Source organism: Podarcis bocagei, assembly GCF_964188305.1.
Source record: "Podarcis bocagei genome assembly, chromosome: 6".
Lineage (NCBI taxonomy): Eukaryota > Metazoa > Chordata > Lepidosauria > Squamata > Lacertidae > Podarcis > Podarcis bocagei.
Window position 1 is genome coordinate 69,974,779 of NC_138130.1, and position 20,550 is coordinate 69,995,328.

At 42.4% G+C, this 20,550-nt stretch overlaps 1 protein-coding gene and 1 long non-coding RNA gene across 4 annotated transcripts in view; one reads left to right on the forward strand and one right to left on the reverse strand.

Annotated features, from left to right (window-relative positions):
• NECTIN3 (nectin cell adhesion molecule 3) overlaps window positions 1-16,136 on the reverse strand; it is a 44,931-nt gene extending 28,795 nt beyond the window's left edge. The window contains exons 1-2 of one of the 3 annotated variants that reach the window (XM_081198988.1): window positions 15,118-15,426; window positions 6,263-6,601 (exon numbers count right to left, since the gene is read on the reverse strand). In XM_081198988.1, coding sequence (XP_081055114.1) covers window positions 6,263-6,601; window positions 15,118-15,319 — 541 coding nt within the window. In that variant the 5' untranslated portion in view covers window positions 15,320-15,426. Of the gene's footprint in view, window positions 1-6,262; window positions 6,602-15,117; window positions 15,427-15,852 lie in introns of those variants that run through there. The other 2 variants (XM_081198989.1, XM_081198987.1) reach the window with 2 other exon arrangements.
• An 80-nt stretch (window positions 16,137-16,216) lies between these two features.
• LOC308589700 lies at window positions 16,217-20,177 on the forward strand. The gene is made up of 2 exons (XR_014009421.1): window positions 16,217-16,356; window positions 16,767-20,177. It is a non-coding gene; the product is annotated as an uncharacterized lncRNA (long non-coding RNA).
• The last annotated feature ends 373 nt before the right edge of the window (window positions 20,178-20,550 follow it).

The following is a 20,550-nucleotide window of genomic DNA, read 5'->3' on the forward strand; positions in this document are numbered from 1 at the left end:
TTTGCACAGGCTAATTCTGAAACAAAGTTAGATAATGCTACTTTTTTGCTTAGACCATGAAGTATGGCGCCATTTAAATTTAATTTGTTATCTACATAAATAGTTAAAATTATGATAGAATACTCAGGATGTTCTAGATAGTCTGTGTTTCATAAATCTACTATATAGAATTCTACTACAAAGCAGTGATTGTGGGTACACTCCTCCCCCTCCACCATGCATACAGCTCATAAACACACAAGGCACAGAAACAGACACACCCCATTCTAATGATCAACCCAACAACCAGGGAGGAAATGGTTTACATCACCATCATAGCAGTGCACCCTCCCCAGCACTGTGTCCACTGGAGTTTTTCTTTCTGCTACTGTCAATATCAGTGGAACAGGTTAACACATAGGTTAACCCACCCCTGTATGTTAATATTTGGCTTCCCGTGAATTACTACTGCAAAGATTAAATATGGGTTTCTAACATTTATTGTTGCAGAGAAAGACTGAAAGATAAGTTCTCACGAAGTAGCAGAAATTCTTAGCCTACAGTAAACTACTTGAGCAAGAAAAGATTGTCCTTTACACTCTGGGCACTGAATAACTGCTGTTTTAATTTCTCAGTCATGCTAGCTAAACTACAAGTCTTTCTTCACACTGCTAGATATCTGAAAACAAAATGATGGTCCCAGTCAAGTGACAGTGCTTGTCGCATGCTGCTCAATCCTAAACAGCAGGGATTTCCAAACTATTTTCACCTGAAAATTGCTGGACGTTTCAGTGGACCACTTATTGATCTTTCCTAGTGCTAGTTATACAGTCCCTGCTTCCCTCTCCTCTTCCTGCCACACCGCCCCATCACCCCATAGGATATAAAGCACAAAGGGCAAGTTTTCATCTTAGAATCAACTACCCAACAGTTCCAACAGAGGAAACTTGCACCCATTCTTCCATTTTAACTCATTTGAATTTTAAGGACAAAAAAAACAAGCCACAAGTGTTTCAGAGAAACAGTACTTGACTCATCACACCATTTCTCAACTTGCCATAGATGAACCTTGTCCACTCCCATCCTTCCCTCTTCTTTTCTGCCAGAGCTTTTCTGCTTTGGTTTTGAATTTTGGATTAACCACAGTATTGGGCTATGTCCACACTGTAGGTAAGCGGCTTCATAACCCATGATTTAAGATGAACCGCAATTTGTCAAATGTGTGCAACGTAAATTAGGGTTAATCAAGAACAGAAAATGAAGCTTAACTCTTTGCAGCTGCACATGAGAAGACTGCAGAGAGGAGAGTGAAAACCACAACTTGCCAAGGTTTGTTCCAATTACAATAAATTTTGTCCAATGCATGTTTTATGAGTGTTTGTGTGCAATGCCTTATATATTATGCTCTATGCAAAAATAATCATTTTTCTCCCTTTTGTTCTAAATATGTTAATCTGAACATTATGATATATAGATAAGAGTTGTTGATAAATTCTGTGTGATAAGAGAAACTAGGAAGGATAAAATTAGGAACATTAGATTCAGAACTGATACAGGATTAAGAAAAAAGACTAAGTTAGTTAGTTACTGAATGAATTTGGATTTTGAGAAAGACAAACATAAAGATCAAAGTAAATAATCTATTTTCAATATTAATAAATCAACTGACTAAACCTGAAGGATTACTGGGGGAGAAGATTTGAAAACTTTGAAATAAGTTTGGTCAACTTAGTAATGGAAACCAAGTGAAAATATATTTAGTCAATGTCTTTCCAAAATGAATGATAGGGTGAGTAAAGGGCTTAAGAAGAGATGGACCATGTATTACTTATTTTCAGTGACTGGAAAAATGACAGAGTAGATCATAGACTGATAGACTCTGCTTCATGTAGGGTGTGCAGCACTTCTTTGCAATGTTCCGAGGTCATATCAACCAAGAATAGGCAGGAAATGGTCTGAAGACTTGTCCACAGCAGCTATTTTCTTTGGAAACCACTATTAAAATTCACAACCTCATCCTGATATTATTTCCTCCTTGAGCAAAGTAATAATGCCTAATGAAGTACTTATTTGCAATGTACCTTGGGATGACTAGACATTTACCCTTAAATAGATTTACATGCAACTAGGACTACTGTCTGCCCTGCCAGGTCTTAACTTGGAGACTGTCTCATGTGGATCTTCACTGATATAATGGGTTTAGAGGCTAATATTTTACAGATAAATCCAGGCGGGGGTCAGACCTAACTCTTAAGTCAATCTGCTTGTGAAGGGTTGCAGCCAAGTTATATGAAATAACAATCATCACTGTCTAATCTAATACTTGTAAGAAACTGCCCTTGGGTGTGATGCACTATTACAGAAACATACATCAAGGAGGTATAAACTTTTAAAAGCCTGTCCCTTCCTTATCCCACAAAGATGGTGGGTATGGGTATAGGGTGTGGGAATTAGCACTTGGTAATATGACCAGTAAAAGGAACATGATGGAGAATTTCCAGTATTTAAATTGCACTGACCATTATTTTTCTTCTATGAAAATGCCTTCATTAATAGGATCAGAATTAAAGGCAGGGCATTTTATTACTATCTAAAGGAAAAACCTGTAAAATGCAGAAATCAAGATCCAAATTACTATACATCTGAAGCTGCATAGAATGCGAACCTTGTTAACACTTGCTGCGGACTCCTCCTAGAAGATCACTGTTTTATCTAAGCTGTCTGTAGTTACTTCATTTCACCCCTATTTTGGAAGTTGCCTTCTAAATTCTAATCTTATAACAAAGAATATCCCATAACACAGCTTTGTCCAGCTAGCTTTAGCTTACCAGAAATAATTATTTAAATTTCAACATTTGCAAACAAAGGGGTTAAACACAAATAAACAATCTCCCCATATTTGCAAAATACTGAAGTTAACATTTAAAATAATATTGATAGAAACCATGCAGGCTCTGTCTATTCACACTGCAGAGCAAGTCTTAATGTTTTCCAAACACACCAACAACTGTTGATGTTATAGTCACCAGGGAAAGTTCCTGTGGCAGCAGCAGTGCACTCAATAGGAATATATTCTATGTTCTGGGTCATTTCAGAAATGTGTTGTCCTCTGATCAATATAAGAATCTACTGGTGGAGGCAGGCATCAAACAGCAAACCATATATCACAAATGTTACCACAACAATGCTAAGAGGTTATACAGCATTATGTAGAATGCTGTTGCTATTTTGTGAAGGCCACATTTATTGCCAAGAATTAAGCTTTCCAAAAGAGAGAGGAAAAAAACCATTTTGTTGCTGTGCACAAAGGTAAAAAAGGAAGCATAGGATGAGGATGCTTCATTTTGGTTAAGATCAAGCGCCTTCTCAAGGAGAAGCATATTTTACCAGAACAAATTACAAGAACTGCTAGAACCAATTCCTTATATTTTATAACATTCTGTAAACAAAGAAAAAAATCTTGTTAAGGACTTATAAAAACAACAAGGACACACTTCTAACTTCGCCACCAGCAACCTTGTCAAGAGCCTATGCAGCTTTTGGACCCAGGCTACCTGAAAAACCTCCTTATATGAAACTGCCTATGTACTAAAATCCTCAAGTGATAACTTCCTCTGAGCTCCATCAACATTAGAAGCATTGGTGCTGGTGGCACATGACACAGTCTTTTCTGTAGTTGCTCCATCTTTGTTATCCATCAGCAGGCTAAGTCCTTCCTACTAAGACAGGCCTTTGAAAACTTAAGGCACAGGTGATGCTGATCAATAGTCTACTGTCAGGACAAAATGTATTTTAATTCCTGGTTCTAAATGTATTCTGATGTATCTTAATTATTTGTTTTTAACTAGTTTGTTTTAATTACCGTATTTTTCGCTCTATAACACGCACCCGACCATAACACGCACGTAGTTTTTAGAGGAGGAAAATCCGTAGGCATGCCACCCATAGGCATTCCCTCCATAACACGAACAGACATTTCCCCTTACTTTCTAGGAGGAAAAAAGTGAGTGTTATGGTGCAAAAAATACGGTAGTTTATAGGTTTTTTTTTTGTTTATTGTCTTTAAAATGTTGCAAGTCACCTTGAATTCCAACTTAGGGAAAGCTGGAATGTAAGTAAGCAACTAATAAATATGGGAAGGACAGTTCAAGGAAATTGTCCAACAGTTATTTTAAGAGAGGGCATATAGAGGGGGCTAAAGTTAGTTATCACACAGTACAGTTACAGCATGGAAAGTTTTAATGGGTTAGTCACATTCACATAAAATAGAAATTGAGGAATATGCTTTATGCCAGGTTTCTACGGTAGCACAGGAGCTATTCTCAAGGTAAATACAGTACAGTGGTGCCTCGCAAGACGAAAAGAATCCGTTCTGTGATTCTCTTCGTCTAGCGGTTTTTTCGTCTTGCGAAGCAAGCCCATTGAAGGATTAGCGGATTAGCGCTATTAGCGGCTTATCTGTTGATCGGATCAGCTGATAAGTGGCTTAGCGGCTTAGAAAAAAAGGGGGGGGGGAGGAAAAAAACCAGCAGGAACTCGCAAGACATTGTCATCTTGCGAAGCAAGCCCATAGGAAATTCGTTTTGCGAAGCACCTCCAAAACGGAAAACTCTTTCGTCTAGTGAGTTTTCCGTCTTGCGAGGCATTCGTCTTGCGGGGCACCACTGTAATAGGAACAAGTATAATATACATTGATGTACCTAATTAGGCTGGCTTCTAAAGGAGAAAATCAAATAATTTTCCTGGAGCTGATCTAGAGTATATCACTGAATATATAGGATAATACTTTCACCAATTAACTCTTTAAAAAGGAAGGGGGGTTTTTTAAAGGAAGATCAGGGTGGGGAATCTGCCTTGCATGCAGAAGATCCCAGGTTCAATCCCCAGCATCTCCAGGCAGAGCTAGGAAAGGCTCCTGCTTGAAACCTTGAGGAGCTGCCACCAGTCAGTGAAGACAATACTAAGCTAAATAGAAGAATAGTTTGACATGGTATAAAGCAGCTTCTTATGTTCCTATAAGATACAATACTAATATGCTGCAACTTCGCACACTCAAAGAATTTTGTAATACAATCCAACTGAACGTTCCATTTCCAGACAATAGCATTCAAACCTAAATCAAGGGAATACCTAGCTAACTAAAACTCTTCTAGATAAATACGTCAGAGAATAAAACATATTTTCTCTATTCATTGAAGAAGCTACAAGGTCACGTTCCCCCTAGTGAGCATGTGTGAAAATATGACCAAGTAATGGCAAATCATCAGCTCAGTAGACAATTTGCTACCAAGGGGCTAGAAGTATTTATATATTTTTAAAATGTCTAAACAGCCCTTCATCCTGAGGTATTCCAAGTCAATGAGCTAAACTATAATATAGTAAAATAAAATAAAAAATATAAACTAAGAGGCAATAATTATAAACAAACAAAAAATCAGTCAGAGGCCATGAAACCAGTTTAAAATGAATGAACAAAGCCCATTAGATTTGACTTGAATTGTTTTGAGATAGCTAGTATACATGGAAGCAAATATACATGGAAACAGTACATACAGTCATACCTCAGGTTGAAGTAGCTTCATGTTATGTATTTTTGGGTTGCGCTCTGTGGCAACCCGGAAGTAACCAAGTGCGTAACTTCTGGGTTTTGCCACTCAGGCATGCGCAGACGCTCAAAATGACATCACGCGCATGCGCAGAAGCGGCAAAACGCGACCCGCACAGTTGCATGTTACGTTCTACTCAGGATGCGAACGGGGCTCTGGAACGGATCCCGTTCGCATCCAGAGGTACCACTGTATACTGAAACTATTATTGGTCCACAGCACCCATGCAATGCCCTCTTTTGCAGCTCTCCACTGTAAGGGAAGACAGGAACGGTAATCAAATGGTCTTTCAGGAAACCTCATTGGCCATTACCATTTTCATAATGCCGAACCAGTTTATCTAGATATATTTAGGTATATATTATACTTTTTTCAAGAATGATTCCAATGTGGTTTACAAGGAGCATAAACTTTAATCAATGGAAGAAAAATCCACCTTAACTGAAACACAATGAGGTATGAAATAGCCAAAAGACCAGAAAGATAACCATTTTACCAGGTTGAATCTCCACTGCTTTAGTTAGTTAATTTTCTAAACAAAGCAAGGACTTCCAAGAAGTATTGAAACAAAAGTGACAATTCTTGTGCTGGAACACATATTGCAAACTCCAGTTTTAATACTGATCTTCAAACATGTAGGTAGAATGTCTACAAAATAAATAAAAAAATAAGCATACCCAATACAGTTACAGTTGTTGATGACTGGGAACTTCCTAGAGGAAACGTAGCTGCTTTGCATACATATTCTCCAGAATCAGAGAAGGTAATATTTCTTAGGATGATTGATGCATCTGTAAGTGAGGCATTCTTAAGAAATACTCTTCCTTGATATTCTCCTTGAACGGAAAATCCATAATCAGGATGATGTACAGCAATAGTCTGTGGAGTCTTTCCATGCATTTTCTCCCATGTAATCTGTGTTAATGTTTCATTTATATCAATTATGCATTTCAGTGTAACACTCTTCCCCCATACTGCTCTCACACGTGGATCAACTTTTGGTCCAGCTAAGGCACCTGAATGTGAAAAAAAAGTAGAAAGAGAACAAAATATGAGTCATTCTGCATCACACATTATTCTTGTGTGAAAATTTGTGTTATCATTGAGTCCACAGGTATTTTACCATTGTGAAAGTTTAGCTGCTATTAATTGCAATTTCTCATAGCAAAATTACTACCTTTATCCGGAATTTTAGCAATGATTTGCTTGATATATTACAATAAAAACTTTAGTACAGATGACAGAAATTTGAACATTACCATACTTTCCTGGGATACTGGTACCTACACACATTTGCAGACTACTTCTGTGTTCAGGGAAGATCTGCTCTGCTCATGCAACAGACTTTGGCTTGCACAATGGATTTTCTCCCTCTCTGCTGCAATGCATTCCTCCCCTGGGCACCCTTCCCCATTGTTTGTTTCTTGGTTTGCACATAATGCTAATCTGTGATTCTTTGAAACCAGAAGTAAATTTGGCAAAAGTACTAATCCCCACCAAGTGGCAAGAGAAAGGTAGTTGCTGAGGCTCATCCACATACCACTAAACCGTGGCTTAAATTATAGCAATTGATACAATACAGCTTTGAACCCATGTTTTCTGCCTGCATAAAAGGTGCTTTGAATGAGACAGATGTTGAGATTATGATGACATTATTTGCAGCAGCAAAGCTAGAAATAGCAATTAACTGGAAATCTCTGGTTATACCAGATCTAATGTACACCAGTGGTGTAGAAAAATATGGATTATATCTTTTCTAACAAAATTAACATACTCTGTAACACATAAAGAGAGTTGAGATGATTATAAATCCCATTCTTTCATAAATCTAATAACTACTAGAACACAAAATTTCAAGACAACATTAGATCTAATTTGAAATGATTTTAAGTGCCCGTACTGTTTATGTTCCCTTACATAACTATTGATATGGAATTATTTGATGTACATAGTAGAGTTGTAATTTCTTATCACACATACACATGTGCACCCAAAGCCTCACTGGAAGATTTGTAGTGCCTCATCACAATTCTAGATTTGTTTGAAGTCAGGGTGAGAAAGCAGATTGTACAATACCAGTGTCTACACCATGGGCATGAGAAGGGAGGAAAGTGGTCATTTAAAACAGCAGCAAAGGTTTGAATAAAGCAGGGATGTTATAATAACGGGTACCAGAAAGTTTACATCCTCTTGCACCACTTGATAAGACAGGACACTAAACTTCTCCACTGAAACTGAAAGAGACTTGCATGATCATGCCAACTTCCATCCCAAGTAGTTCTTAAAAGCAAAATGCATTCATGCTTAACAGCATTTAACTCAAAAAAATTCACTATATGTCTGCAAAGTAACTTAAAGATAACGTTCACAATCCACAAGCCGTATTTTGAACAAGAGCCTTTAAGTTCATCTCAATGGAAGCAACATTTTGTGATCTGAAATATGAAATCATTTACATGACTGTGGTTGGAAACACTTTAAAATTGAGAGAACTAAGTTTAAAATATAAAGCTGAGTAACACTGACTTCATCTACCAGAGAATTGAATGCTGGAAAATCACCATAGCAACTGAAAACCTGGTCTGGCAACTAAGAAATGACTATCAGCTTGCTAGAATCATTGCATATATACAGGGAGCATCATTACTACACAGTATTAAAAAGATGAACCCTATTCTAGTTTATTAGGTCAACTAGCAGAATAGTTTGTCTTCATGCATCCTTGAAATGAATCCTTCAATCTAAATCTGAAGGAAGCAGAGGTTAGACTATTATTTAGAACAATTAGCTCCCATATGGGAATCTAAGTTTGTCACACAACTAATGGTGACCCTGTTGAGTAAGTTTCTAAATGAAGAGACCAATTATCCCTTCCAATGTGCCTTCCAGCCAGGTACCGGGGTTCTTATCCTTGTTACTGACCTACATTCATAGCTCAGCAACTTTGGCAAAAATAAAAATCTCAACCATTTTTGAAACATGGCAACCCTAATTAAACTAATGGAAGAGGTCAGTATGACCATGGCACATCTTGCTCACTCTTTTATAGTCTTCCAGGAATTTGATGGGGAGAAGTTCTAAAACTGTGAAGAAAAAGATATGGGCCAAAGCAACAAAAACTTACCTAATTCATACAAGACAAAAGTTATGTTAGCTATGATAAACCTGACTGATGTCTGGGTATACAACCTGACTTGAGATTGAGTAACACTCTCTTGTTTAGATTGAGTTGTACTCCATGTGAAGGAACCAGGTTCAGCATTCAAGCTCTACTTGAATTCATTTATATACCACATTTCTTTCAAGGAGCTCCTCACAAAAACCCTGTGAGGTAGGTTGGACTAAGAGGCTGTGTCTGCCCCAAGGTCACCTAGTGAGCTTCATGGCTGGATGGGGATGCAAACCTCCGAGTCAGTGTGCAGAAGTAGTTTTGGTAAGCAAGAAGGCCAATGCAGAATAGCTATTATATAAAGGTAAAGGTAAAGGTACCCCTGCCCGTACGGGCCAGTCTTGTCAGACTCTAGGGTTGTGCGCTCATCTCACTCTAGAGGCTGGGAGCCGGCGCCATCCGCAGACACTTCCGGGTCACGTGGCCAGTGTGACATCGCTGCTCTGGCGAGCCTGCACCAGAGCAGCACACGGAACGCCGTTTACCTTCCCGCTATAAAGCGGTACCTATTTATCTACTTGCACTTTTTTAATGGTGCTTTCGAACTGCTAGGTGGGCAAGAGCTGGGACCGAAAAATGGGAGCTCACCCCGCCGCGGGGATTCGAACCGCCGACCATATGATCAGCAAGTCCTAGGCACTGTGGTTTTACCCACAGCACCACCCGCGTCCAGCTATTATATAGCCACTCTCAAAGTGCGAGCCCAAATCTCTTAACCATCAAGAGTTAGCTGTTTTTATTTATTTAACTAGTTGCCTTCCAGCATTTTTACAAACCCCCAACTCTCTAAACCAGATTGCCTAGACAGGATTGCCCTCTTGTGGTCACAGTTATCTCCTGTCATCTCCTAATACTCTTCCCCACAGGCTCTTTCCTGGAGTGTTCAAACTTGAACTCTCTTTGCCTTTGGGGAAGGATAAGAGGGGTAAACCCAATTATCTCAGTCTTTTCCAACTTAAAGTAGTCTCCCACAACAGTTACCTCCCTTGCTTTCATCACCGCTAGAAGCTGGGTAAGGTTATCAATATGATGGCTGCTAACTTTGCCATATCATTTCAAGTCCTGCCATATTTTCAGCTTGCAAGGGGAAACTATCTACCACATCCTGCCCAGCTCAACTTCAGTGAACAAACTGAAATTTAATCCAGAGAATTGCTGCTGGAAGTTCTGCTAGTCTGCAAAGAGCTGTGCATCCTGTCTCAGATTAGGTTGTGATCCCCCTGAAATTATTAAGTATGCCGTGTACTGGATCTAGAAGCACCTTTCTTTGCTCCTGGATGCCCAGGTGGTGCTGGCGTCCAGTAGCAACTTTTACAATCTATGGTTCTGTCTAGAAGAGGCAGATTTGGCCTGTGCACCAGCTACACCCAGACCAAACTATTACAGCTCTTCTCTCACAAGGCTGCCTCTCACAAAGGGCAAAATATGGGGAGATGGTCAGAGCATAGTGCAGCAATCCTACAGCAGTTATATTGGCTGCTTATTTGTTTCCGGAATCAATCTAAAATGAAGGTATTAAACTCTGACAGAGTTAAATATCTTCACACACTCATATGAGCCTGCCTGATGTTAGGATCTCTACTGTAGGCTGTACTCTCTGGATTGCCTTTTGTATATATTCAATGTGGAGGAGTGCAAGACCAGGGCTTTCTTGGTGGTGGCATGGAAATGGTGAAATTCTCACTCAATGTAATACAGAACATCCTCCCTCTCTATTTGGAGAGAGATGCTGAAACCTTATAAAAAAATTATAGAAGGCAGTTTATAATCATTACTTTAATGGTACCACCTGTTTCATTCTGATATTAATGCTAAATTTGTATACATATATTATATATGCATGCATTATAATGTTAGCATACATATTTCATTCTAGCAAACTGCTTAATAATTTATTTTTAAAGCAGGATATAATAAATCATTTAAATAAAATAAGCACTGAAATTATTATCCTGCAGCAGCTGTGGTTGACAGCCAAAAACTCCAGATATATCTGTTTATTTTAATAATGTATATCCCACCTTATCAGGAATAAAAATCAAAGCCGCTCACAAAATAAAACCAATATATGATACAACAAGAAGTACAAAGCAGGAAAAGCACATCAGATAAACAAGCCACAACAAGCAGCAGCTTACTGAAAGGAGGTTTACAGCCAGGAGTACAGAAACAGGACCCAGCAAATCTCTGGGGTGGGCATTCTACATGGTAGTCCTTATCAAAGATCTTGCTTCTAGTAGATGCCTACTGGACTTTATTTGGCAATGGCATCTGGCACAAAGGCCCAGGTGTTGAACAGAGTGATGGCACATAAAGTGGTCCTTAAGACATCCTGTCACAATGCTATGTTGAGCTCTAAAGGTTAAAAGCAGCACCTTAAGCTTAGAAACAAAGAAAATTAGCTCAGATAATACAAGACTCCAACCATTTGTTCTAATCACACAACCCAGGCTAGGCACTAGCATTTTGTACCACAGTTTTGTTTTTATCACACATTTCCGCAGTAATCTGTAGGTTACTAGGGCATGATTGATGGGTGAAGTTTGACTTAGCCAGGATGTATCACAGCTAATGTGCCAGCTGAAGCTAGTAAAAGGCACTCCTATGTCCTGATGTCACCTGAGCCTCCAGGGCAAACATGCTGGTCACGGAACAGCCCAAACTATGAACCCATTCCTTGAGGGGGAGTGTAACCATGTCCAGAACAATCTGTATCACCTAAATCCAGATTTAGAAAAATATCCCACTCAACAGTAGTTTCATCTTGTCTGGATTAAGTTTCATTTTTTTTACATACTATCAAGTCTCACACTCAAACAGTTTCAAGATTCCTTGCCTCCTTAGCCTCCAAGGTAAAGAAGAGATAAAAAGGTGGGTGTTACCAACACATTGCTCAGCAAAGTGTCTCTGGACTTCACTCAGCCATTTCATATAGATACTGAAACAAGATCCTCTCTGCTGCACCTCAGTGACAGAGCTGCAGTCCCCCAGCATCACCTTCTGCAGCAAGCCCTCCAGAAATCAGTGGAACCATGTATAGAAAAAAGTCCCCTCCTATACAAATCCTATGAGGTGCCATCAACTGTCACTGAGAGCTCCAGGAAAATCAACAAGTTTACATTCTCATTTCCCAGCACAAGCGGTCCGCTAGGACAACCAAAGTAGGTTCCAATTCAACGCTGGGCCAAAAATTTTGATTGGAAGGAATCAGTATCATTCAAAAATACCTGGAGCTACTAAAGAGTCCTTAGGCTAATTTGTGTTGATAAATATATGAAAGACTTTCCAGGATTAAAAAGTATGATAGGAAAGAACAAAATTCTTCCTGAAAATTATAGACATGAAACTAGTTTCATTTTCATGGCCCTCATTAAAATATTCAGTGCTGCCAATATAAAGGAAGAAGAGAGGAAGATCCTGTAGAATATGGCTCTCTTAATTTTTTACTGAAATATTCTAAGTACCTTGACAGATATGACAAGGATTCATTCAACAAGAACTACATTTGGCCACATGCCATGGTGTGCAGAGAATTTTCACTAAGTAAATCTTTTACTAAAATACCTCAAAAATCTGAATTTGGCTTTCCCCGATTCTTCAGTGTTTAATGCCTCATCATCTCCAATATGTAATTCAACACATTACAGATGGTTGCAATGTAGGCAAGTTTTACTAGAGCCACATTCCAGATGGGGACCAAGGCCAAGAGCGGTTTGCTTAAGGTCATCTACTGAGTTCATGGTAGAGATAAGATCTAAACCCCTGACTAGATGGTTCACATCTCAGTATCATAGGCACAACAACGTTGCAGTCCTCATGAATTCAATTAAGAATGCTGACTGTCACTGCAGCATCTCCAGGCTGGCACAGCAGAGACATATATGATCCACTGCCAGCTGGGCCAGTAGCTGGATCAGCTTAGGACTCAGCAGGTCCTTATCCAGCCCAGCTCCATTCCCTTCATGACTGAAATGCATTTCAGGAGTCTATGCTGTCTATCACTGGATTGGGGAGGGGGAATCTGTGCAGATGAATTCAGCTATATGTTCCTATTTTATCACAACATACATAAGTGTATTTTACCTCAGTGTATGAATTTCTAAACATACTTTCTTCTAAAATACACATTTCAAAACACTTTTGGTAAGTTTTGAGCCAAGAACACCACCACAAAATTCAAAGATGTGCACAACTTAAAATGATGGTTATGTTATTAATATTTTGATATTGAACAACTTATCACTCTTGGTACCTGCTAAAGGACTAAAAATGTCACATTACCAACCTCTAATTCACAGATAGTCTTAAATACAGATTCGTGAAGGATGAGCCAGTGTGTGTTAATTTTTCTGATTAATGTTGTAGTATTATGGTGATTTGTAAATATTTCATGTTTACTTATATAGCTGAACTTGAATACCTCATTACATTAGTCCTTTTGTTGAAGATTTAAAAATCTTCAGATGAAGAGCTGTAAATAAGCCAACTCCTCAGCTTTCAATTTTGGAAAAAGCTGTGATGACTAGTAATACTATCAAGAATGAGAAAAAGGGATGCAGGTGATTGTATAACACACACACCTGAAAATGATCTGTGTCTTAGTTGACCACAATCTTAACATGCTTCAACAGTGTGATGCAGCAGCAGAAAAAAATCAATGCTATTCTACGCTGCATCAACAGAAGTATACTATCCAGATCAATGGAAGTCATAGTACTGCTCTTATTTTGCCTTGTTCAGATCACATCTGGAGTACTGTGTCCAGTTCTTGGTGCCACAATTTAAGAAGATATTGACTGTCAAGCTGAAACGTGTGCAGAGAAGGGTGCTCAAGATGATCAAGGGTCCGAAACCAAGCCTTATGAGGAACCATCAAGGGAGCTGGGTATGTTTAGCTTGGAAAGGAAGAGACTGAGAGGAGATATGATAGCAATCTTCCAATAGTTAAAGGGCTGTCACATGGAGGATGGAGCAAGCTTGTTTTAATCCTGTTCCACAGGGTAGGACCCAAACCAATGACTTCAAGTTACAAGAAAGTAGATTCTGACGAAACATCAGGAAGTACTTCCTAACAATAACAGCTGTTCCAACAGTGGAACGGACTCCCTCGGAAAGTGGAGGACTCCCCTTCCCTGGAAGTTTTTAAACAGAGGTTGGATGGCCATCTGTCATGGTTGCTTTAGTTGTGATTCCTGCACTGCTGGGGGTTGGACTAAATGACCCTCAGAGTCCCTTCCAACTCTATAATTCTAAGTTAAAAAAGATCAAATCAACTGAAGCCTGTTGTCTTTTAATGGAATTTTCACTGAGATATCATGCAGAAATGGTGGCGTACCATAACACTGAAGGCAGTGAATGTAATTGTTTACAATCATATCTAGCACCTGGAAATGTTTAGAGCCAAACATTAAACAACTGCTTTGAAAGCAGCCAGGAGGAATTTAAGGACAAAGTGTGGATCTTCTAGGAGCAAATTATCTCAAATAGCTATTAAGCTATTTTTAAAAAGCATGTATTAAACTAGCATTGAAAATATTGTAGTCAGAGGTCTATAGGATTTCTGGCTTTTGCACAAACTAAGGTAGACATGAAGTGATGAATACACATGCATGAAACACATCACTTTTCTGGTAAATCCACAAGCATCTGTTGCACTACCCTACAATTATCTTCAGGTGTATATCAGAGTCTGGAGGACTCTTAACGGCTGTGTAATGAGGAGTGGAGCACTCAGCTGATTTGACTCTCCTTATGGAGTCCTCCACAGGGGTTGGACTAGATGACCCCTGTGCTCCCTTTCCAATTCTACGATTCTACGAAGAGACCCTGAAACGAGTGCTTCCAAGATAAGCCATCCCCACATATTCGCATTTGCTTCAGCACCTGCTGCTCACCATCAAACTGGCTATTGGCCAATTCTGGCAAAGCACACCAGTTGTTTTTGAAGCCAGGGGCTTCCCTAAGACGGGATTGGGGGGGGGGGAGAGACCGGGAGGGGGTGCATTTAAAAGGGCGGCGGCCAGCTACATCATGGCATCGGCCTGTCCTGCCCACAAATCACGGCTGCCCCGTCATCAGCCCAGACAGAACGGAGACGAGCGAGAGCAGCTTCTAGCCAGCGCAGCTCCCAGAATGCCGGACGTAACGGTCTCGGCGGCGGCGGCTCCAAGTGACAAGTGGAATCCCAACAGCTCCAACTCCCAGCAACAGCGCCGACAACAAAACACAACAAGGCGGCGGGACACACACGCTCACTCTCTCCGCCTGCGCGCCGACGCCGGGCAGAGGAGCGCTCCCGGAATAGCAGATGCGCGGGGTTGGCAACGCACAAATACACGCAAACTATAAAAAAGAGCTGCGGACCTTCGAGGCTCCCGCCTACCGAAGTCAGGGGGAACCTCCCGCCACTGTAACGGATGGCGATGTTGATCGTGCTAGCGCAGCCACGGGCTCGGAAAGCGCTGCCTCTGTGTATGTGTGTGCCTTTTAACGAGCGCAAGAGAAAACGAATATTTATCTCAGCAGAGGAACATGAGCTGCAGACAAGACACACCCTCGCACACATCCCTTGCTCTTCGACGCCCCACAACTCTCTTTCTCTTGCCCGGCTTCGCGCCCCCCCCCCTTCACAAGAAGCCCCCCTCGAGCGCCACACCCAGAAGCAGCCGCCCCCCCCACACACACACTGAACAAGCTCACCCTCCAGCCCCCCCTCGCGAAATGTTGAAAAAGGGGCGGGGGCGGGGGCGGGAAGGACCCTCGAGGTGGATTCCTCCATTTCCTCTCATGAAGAGAAAACACGCGAGGCACTCCCCACCCCCGGCCGGGGTCTCTCGCCTCCAGCTTGGCCCACCTCGCCTCCACCGGACACGCCAACTTCTCCCGACTAGCGGCTGAGGGAAAAGTTTCCCCGAAGTCCCGCCCGCCACTTCTCCCTCCCTCGCTCGCTCTTTCTCAACCTCCGTCCCTCCCACAGCGCCCCGCGCTCGGACGACGGAGGGGAGAGGGTGGAGGGGGAGAGGGAACTGGTTTGGTCCGGAGAGGAGCCGCCGCCGCCCCCTTTGCGGAAAAAAGAGAAAAGTTTCTGCGGCGACTCACCGCAGCAGACGCGGGAGAGGAGCAAGCCCAGCGACAGCAAGCCGGGCAGGGCGGGCGCAGCCGGGCGGCGGCGGCAACAGAGCCGAGATGGAGGGGAAGAGGACGAGCAGCGGCGGCGGCGGCGGCCGGGAGGAGCCGGCGGAGCGTCCGCCGCCACAGTGGACCCGGCCATGCTGGGGGCTCCGTTCTCAGCAGCAGCAACCGCCGCCGCTACGGCTCGGCAGCGCAGCCTCCTCCTCCGCCTCCTTCCCTTCGCAGCGCCGGGTCCGTGTGTCGCTGCGCGGGGAGGCGTCGCGCCCGCTGCCCCTCCTCCTCCTCCCACCGAAGGAACGGGACGGACCATCCCAACCGCGAGGGGAGGGGCGTTAAGAGCGCGGGTCCCCACCTCCTTGGCGCTTCTCTTTCCCTGAAGGCCTTTCTCTGACGGGACGTCCCCGGTCTGAACAAATCGACGCCTCCGACGAGGAAGCTTGGCACCCGGGAGCGGGAAGGTGGGAGCGGAGGGTATGTCACAATGGCTCCCTCTCCCTCCCTTTGAGAATTAGTGGTACATGCCGCTCCTCCCCCTCCCCTTCCCTACTTGCAAATTAGGAGGGGGTTTTTTAGAGGCGGGGGGCGGGGCAGAGAGAGATAATCAGTGCTTCTCACTCTCTGTTTTTTATACTTTCATTTCTATTTTTTTTTCCCACCCACCCCTCTTTCCTCTGTAGCATTTCTTTCTTTTTCTTTGCTTCTAACCACGATTGAGTTTCCTTTTCCTCTCCATGATTTCCCCTTCTCTACCTTCCTTTGCCTCGTCTGCCAGTTTTACTCTGGGTGGTTATTAAGTCCTTCGTGCCTGGTGAAAAATACAGGCTTGCTGGTTTTCCGTCCGCAAACCGTTGCCAGCCCCGCTCTTTCTCCTTCCACGCTAGGACCCTCCGAGAATCCTCTTCCTCCGACCAGCTGGAAGAAGCACCAGGAGCACAGCAAGAGACAGAAAGGCGACAGGGTTGTTTTGCAAACGACCGTCAGCCAGCAAGCAAATACCCGACACTCTTCTTCATCCTCATCATCATCTTCTTCCAGCCGTGGCATGGCTCCAAATAATCACCTGAGTTCAGGAGCGCTTAACGACGCAGCAGGAGAATGTTAACACCAGTAGGTTCACCTTCTGGTCCTCCCTCGTTCCCGGCCCCCTTTGCCGCTTTAAAAAAAAAAAAAATCAGCAACCACGAAAGGAAAAAGTAGTTTGGAATTAGAGTTTTCGGACGTGAATGGAAAAGGGCATGTGACCCGGAATGAAGGAGGAAAGGTTACAGGCTACCTGACAAAATTAGATGTGGCAACCAGTTACTGGAAAATTAAATGCTTGTTTATCAGCAGATTTAATTGCTGGTGAAAGATACGGGCTTGACAATTGCAGCAGTTGCACCATCTGCATCCGTTCAAAGCGTGCGGGGAGATGGGGGTTAATGAAGGTAGTGACAGTGCAAGCTTTCCTTTACTTCCCTGTCCATCTATTGCAGCCTTTTTCTGAAAGCGACAGAAGGTACGGTAGCTCTCTCCTTCTGTAACCTGCATCCCAACTACTACTGCCCGTTTCTGTGGTCATGTCTAGGATGTGGGCATTTGCCCTCTGCCAATAAGACTGCAACAAAACTCATTTTGCACAGTCCATCGAAGATGTGGGATGGGCGTAAGCTTCATTCCTTTCTGCACTGTGGAAACAGATTAGAACTGGCACCAGTGAAAAGCAGGGTATCATGTTCCCAATCCTCTTAGCCAATCAGATCTCTTTAGCAAATAATGGGTTTGGAGATGAAGGGAAGGCAGAAGGATGTTTATGAACAGATCTTGAATGCGGGATGGAGATGCTTGCAGATATTAAGAACCTGATTTTGCAATACTCACTTCATCCAGGGAGGTTCTTTTGACTCCCAATAAAATGGTTCAGCATCTCATTCAGAGCATTTGAAGAAAACTGTCAGTGAAACACAGTTGTTGAGGGGATGCTCTTACTTCAACAAGGATGAAGAAAAGTTTGAGAATAGTGTATATATGTATGTACTACACATTAAGAGAATCCGAATGGTACTTTGTAAAAGCAGGGTTTGCAAATCACGTTAGAGTAAATAAGAATTAAGTTTCCAATTATGTGAACTTGCTTAGCTTTATTATCAGGAAGAGCAAATTAACTGAGAGAGTTAACAAAATCAATTTTTGAATTGTGTAATTTTTCTGTTTTCATATACAATCTTTTAAACTGAACACAAACTACCTGTTGAGACTTCAATCCCAAAAAACATTGTAGCACATTTTGGAAACACCTGCCTGATAGATTTGCAGAGAGTGTAAGGATGCCAAATAAGTGTGTTTTCACAAATGTGATTCAATACTGGGATTTCTGCTTATTGGGTATCACTGTCTACATAGTTTGATATTCTTATTATCAAGTCTCTGTGCAACTCGGCAAACTTTCTTTTTTAAAGGAACAAACAGGTCACAAAGCATGTTTTCTCTGTCATTTACTGCCCAAACCCAAGCACCTTTACTTAGTAAGTCCCATTGATTCAATTATGACTATGCACACATTAACAGCTTAAAGGTAAAGGTAAAGGGACCCCTGACCATTAAGTCCAGTCACAGATGACTCTGGGGTTGTGGCGCTCATCTCGCTTTATTAGCCGAGGGAGCCAGCATACAGCTTCCGGGTCATGTGACCAGCATGACTAAGCCGCTTCTGAAGAACCAGAGCAGTGCACGGAAACAGCATTCACCTTCCTGCCGGAGTGGTACCTATTTATCTACTTGCACTTAGGGGTGCTTTTGAACTGCTAGGTTGGCAGGAGCAGGGACCGAGCAACGGGAGCTCACCCCTTTGCGGGGATTCGAACCGCCCACCTTCTGATCGGCAAGCCCTAGGCTCTGTGGTTTAACCCACAGCACCACCCGCGTCCCAGCTTACAATGCAACAAAGTTATTTCCCCCCTGCTGTGTTTCAAGTTCCATTTGCATGTTACTGTTCACACCAGATAGGAGGCAGGGATGCTTTCACCTGATATGCATTACCTGTTTGGTTTCACCACATCTGTAAGCCCCCAAATCCTATTCATGAAGCTTTCTTCTGCAAGGGCTGCCTCAGCTTCCCTATGAAGTGAATGTTGCCTAAATGGTTGGCACCACTTTGCGGTGGAATTTCTTTCCCAGAGGGTGTTGCTTGGGGAATGCTTTTCCGCCCCATGGAACCTTCAATGTGGGGTTCTGCAAGGCTCAGTCCTATCCCCTACATTGTTTAATGTCTATATGAAACCATTGAGTGGGGTTATCTGGAGGTTTTGAGTACGTTGTCAGCAGTATGTTGATGACACTCAGCTCTCTTTCTCCTTTACATCTGCAGATGAGACAGTGGAAGTGCTGGACCAGTGTCTTATCTCGGTAATGGTCTGGATGAGAGCCAGCAAACTGAAACTCAGTCCAGATTAGACTGAGGTGCTGTTAGTGGGTGGTTCCCTAGACCGGATGGGTGAGAGATCGCCTGCTCTTGATGGGGTTACACTTCCTCTGAAGGAGCAGAGTCGTAGCTTGGGGTACTCCTGGATCCTTTGCTGTCGCTCGAGGCTCAGCTGGCCTCAGTGGCCCAGACTGCCTTCCATCAGCTTCAGCTGGTGGTCCAGCTACGCCCCTGTCTGGACAGGGATGGCCTAACTACTGTTGTCTATGCTCTGATAACCTCAAGGTTAGATTACTGTAATGCATTATACATAGGGCTGCCTTTGAAGACGGTTTGGAAATTTCAGCTAGTACAGAATTCAGTGGCCATGAGAATATTACACCAATCCTGGTCTGACTGCACTGGCTACCAATTAGTTTCCAGGCCCAATTCAAAGTGCTGGTTTTGACATATAAAACCTTAAATGGCTCAGGACCGCAATACCTCAAGGACCGCCTCTTTCCATATGAACCTACCTGGACCCTGAGATCATCTTCTGAGGCCCTCCTTCGTATGCCTCCTCAAGAGGTCTGGAGGGTGGCAACACAAGAATGGGCCTTCTCTGCAGTGGCTCCCCGTCTATGGAATGCCCTTCTCAGGGAAGTTCACCTAGTGCCTTCATTATACACCTTTAAGTGCCAGGCAAAACATTCCTTGTCAACCAGGCCTTTGGTTGATCTTATTAACATTCTATGCCCTTTAAAAATGTGGGGGGTTTTGACAGGGTTATTGGTTTGTTGTTTTTATTCTGATTATGAATTTTGTGGATTTGTATTTTGTTCTGTGAACCGCCCTGATACTTCCGGGTATAGGGCAGTATCTAAATTCAGTAAATAATAATAATAATAAATAAGATGTTTTCAAAGTGGATGGAAGCTGATGTGAGGGGAAACGTATCCTACAACAGTATTCCTCAAGAAACTACAGGATAGATATGGATTGTGGGGAATATTGTGTGTCCACTGCTTCAAATACTAGAGGTAGCATAAACGGTAATGTGTGGACAGCCTATATTTCCTAGTGAATGTACTTTGGATTGTATCCTTAATACTTGGTATTAAACAAATATGTGGATAATGGATTTATTGTGGCTAACAGCCATGGGCTTTAAATGGAGCCTGCAAGGCAGAAGTAGCAAAGTCAATAGCAGATGCTGGGTACAAGCAACGCCAGAGGGATGCTGGTTTCTTTCTTTGTTTTTAAAACCTGTTTTTGTGCTTCTCGGA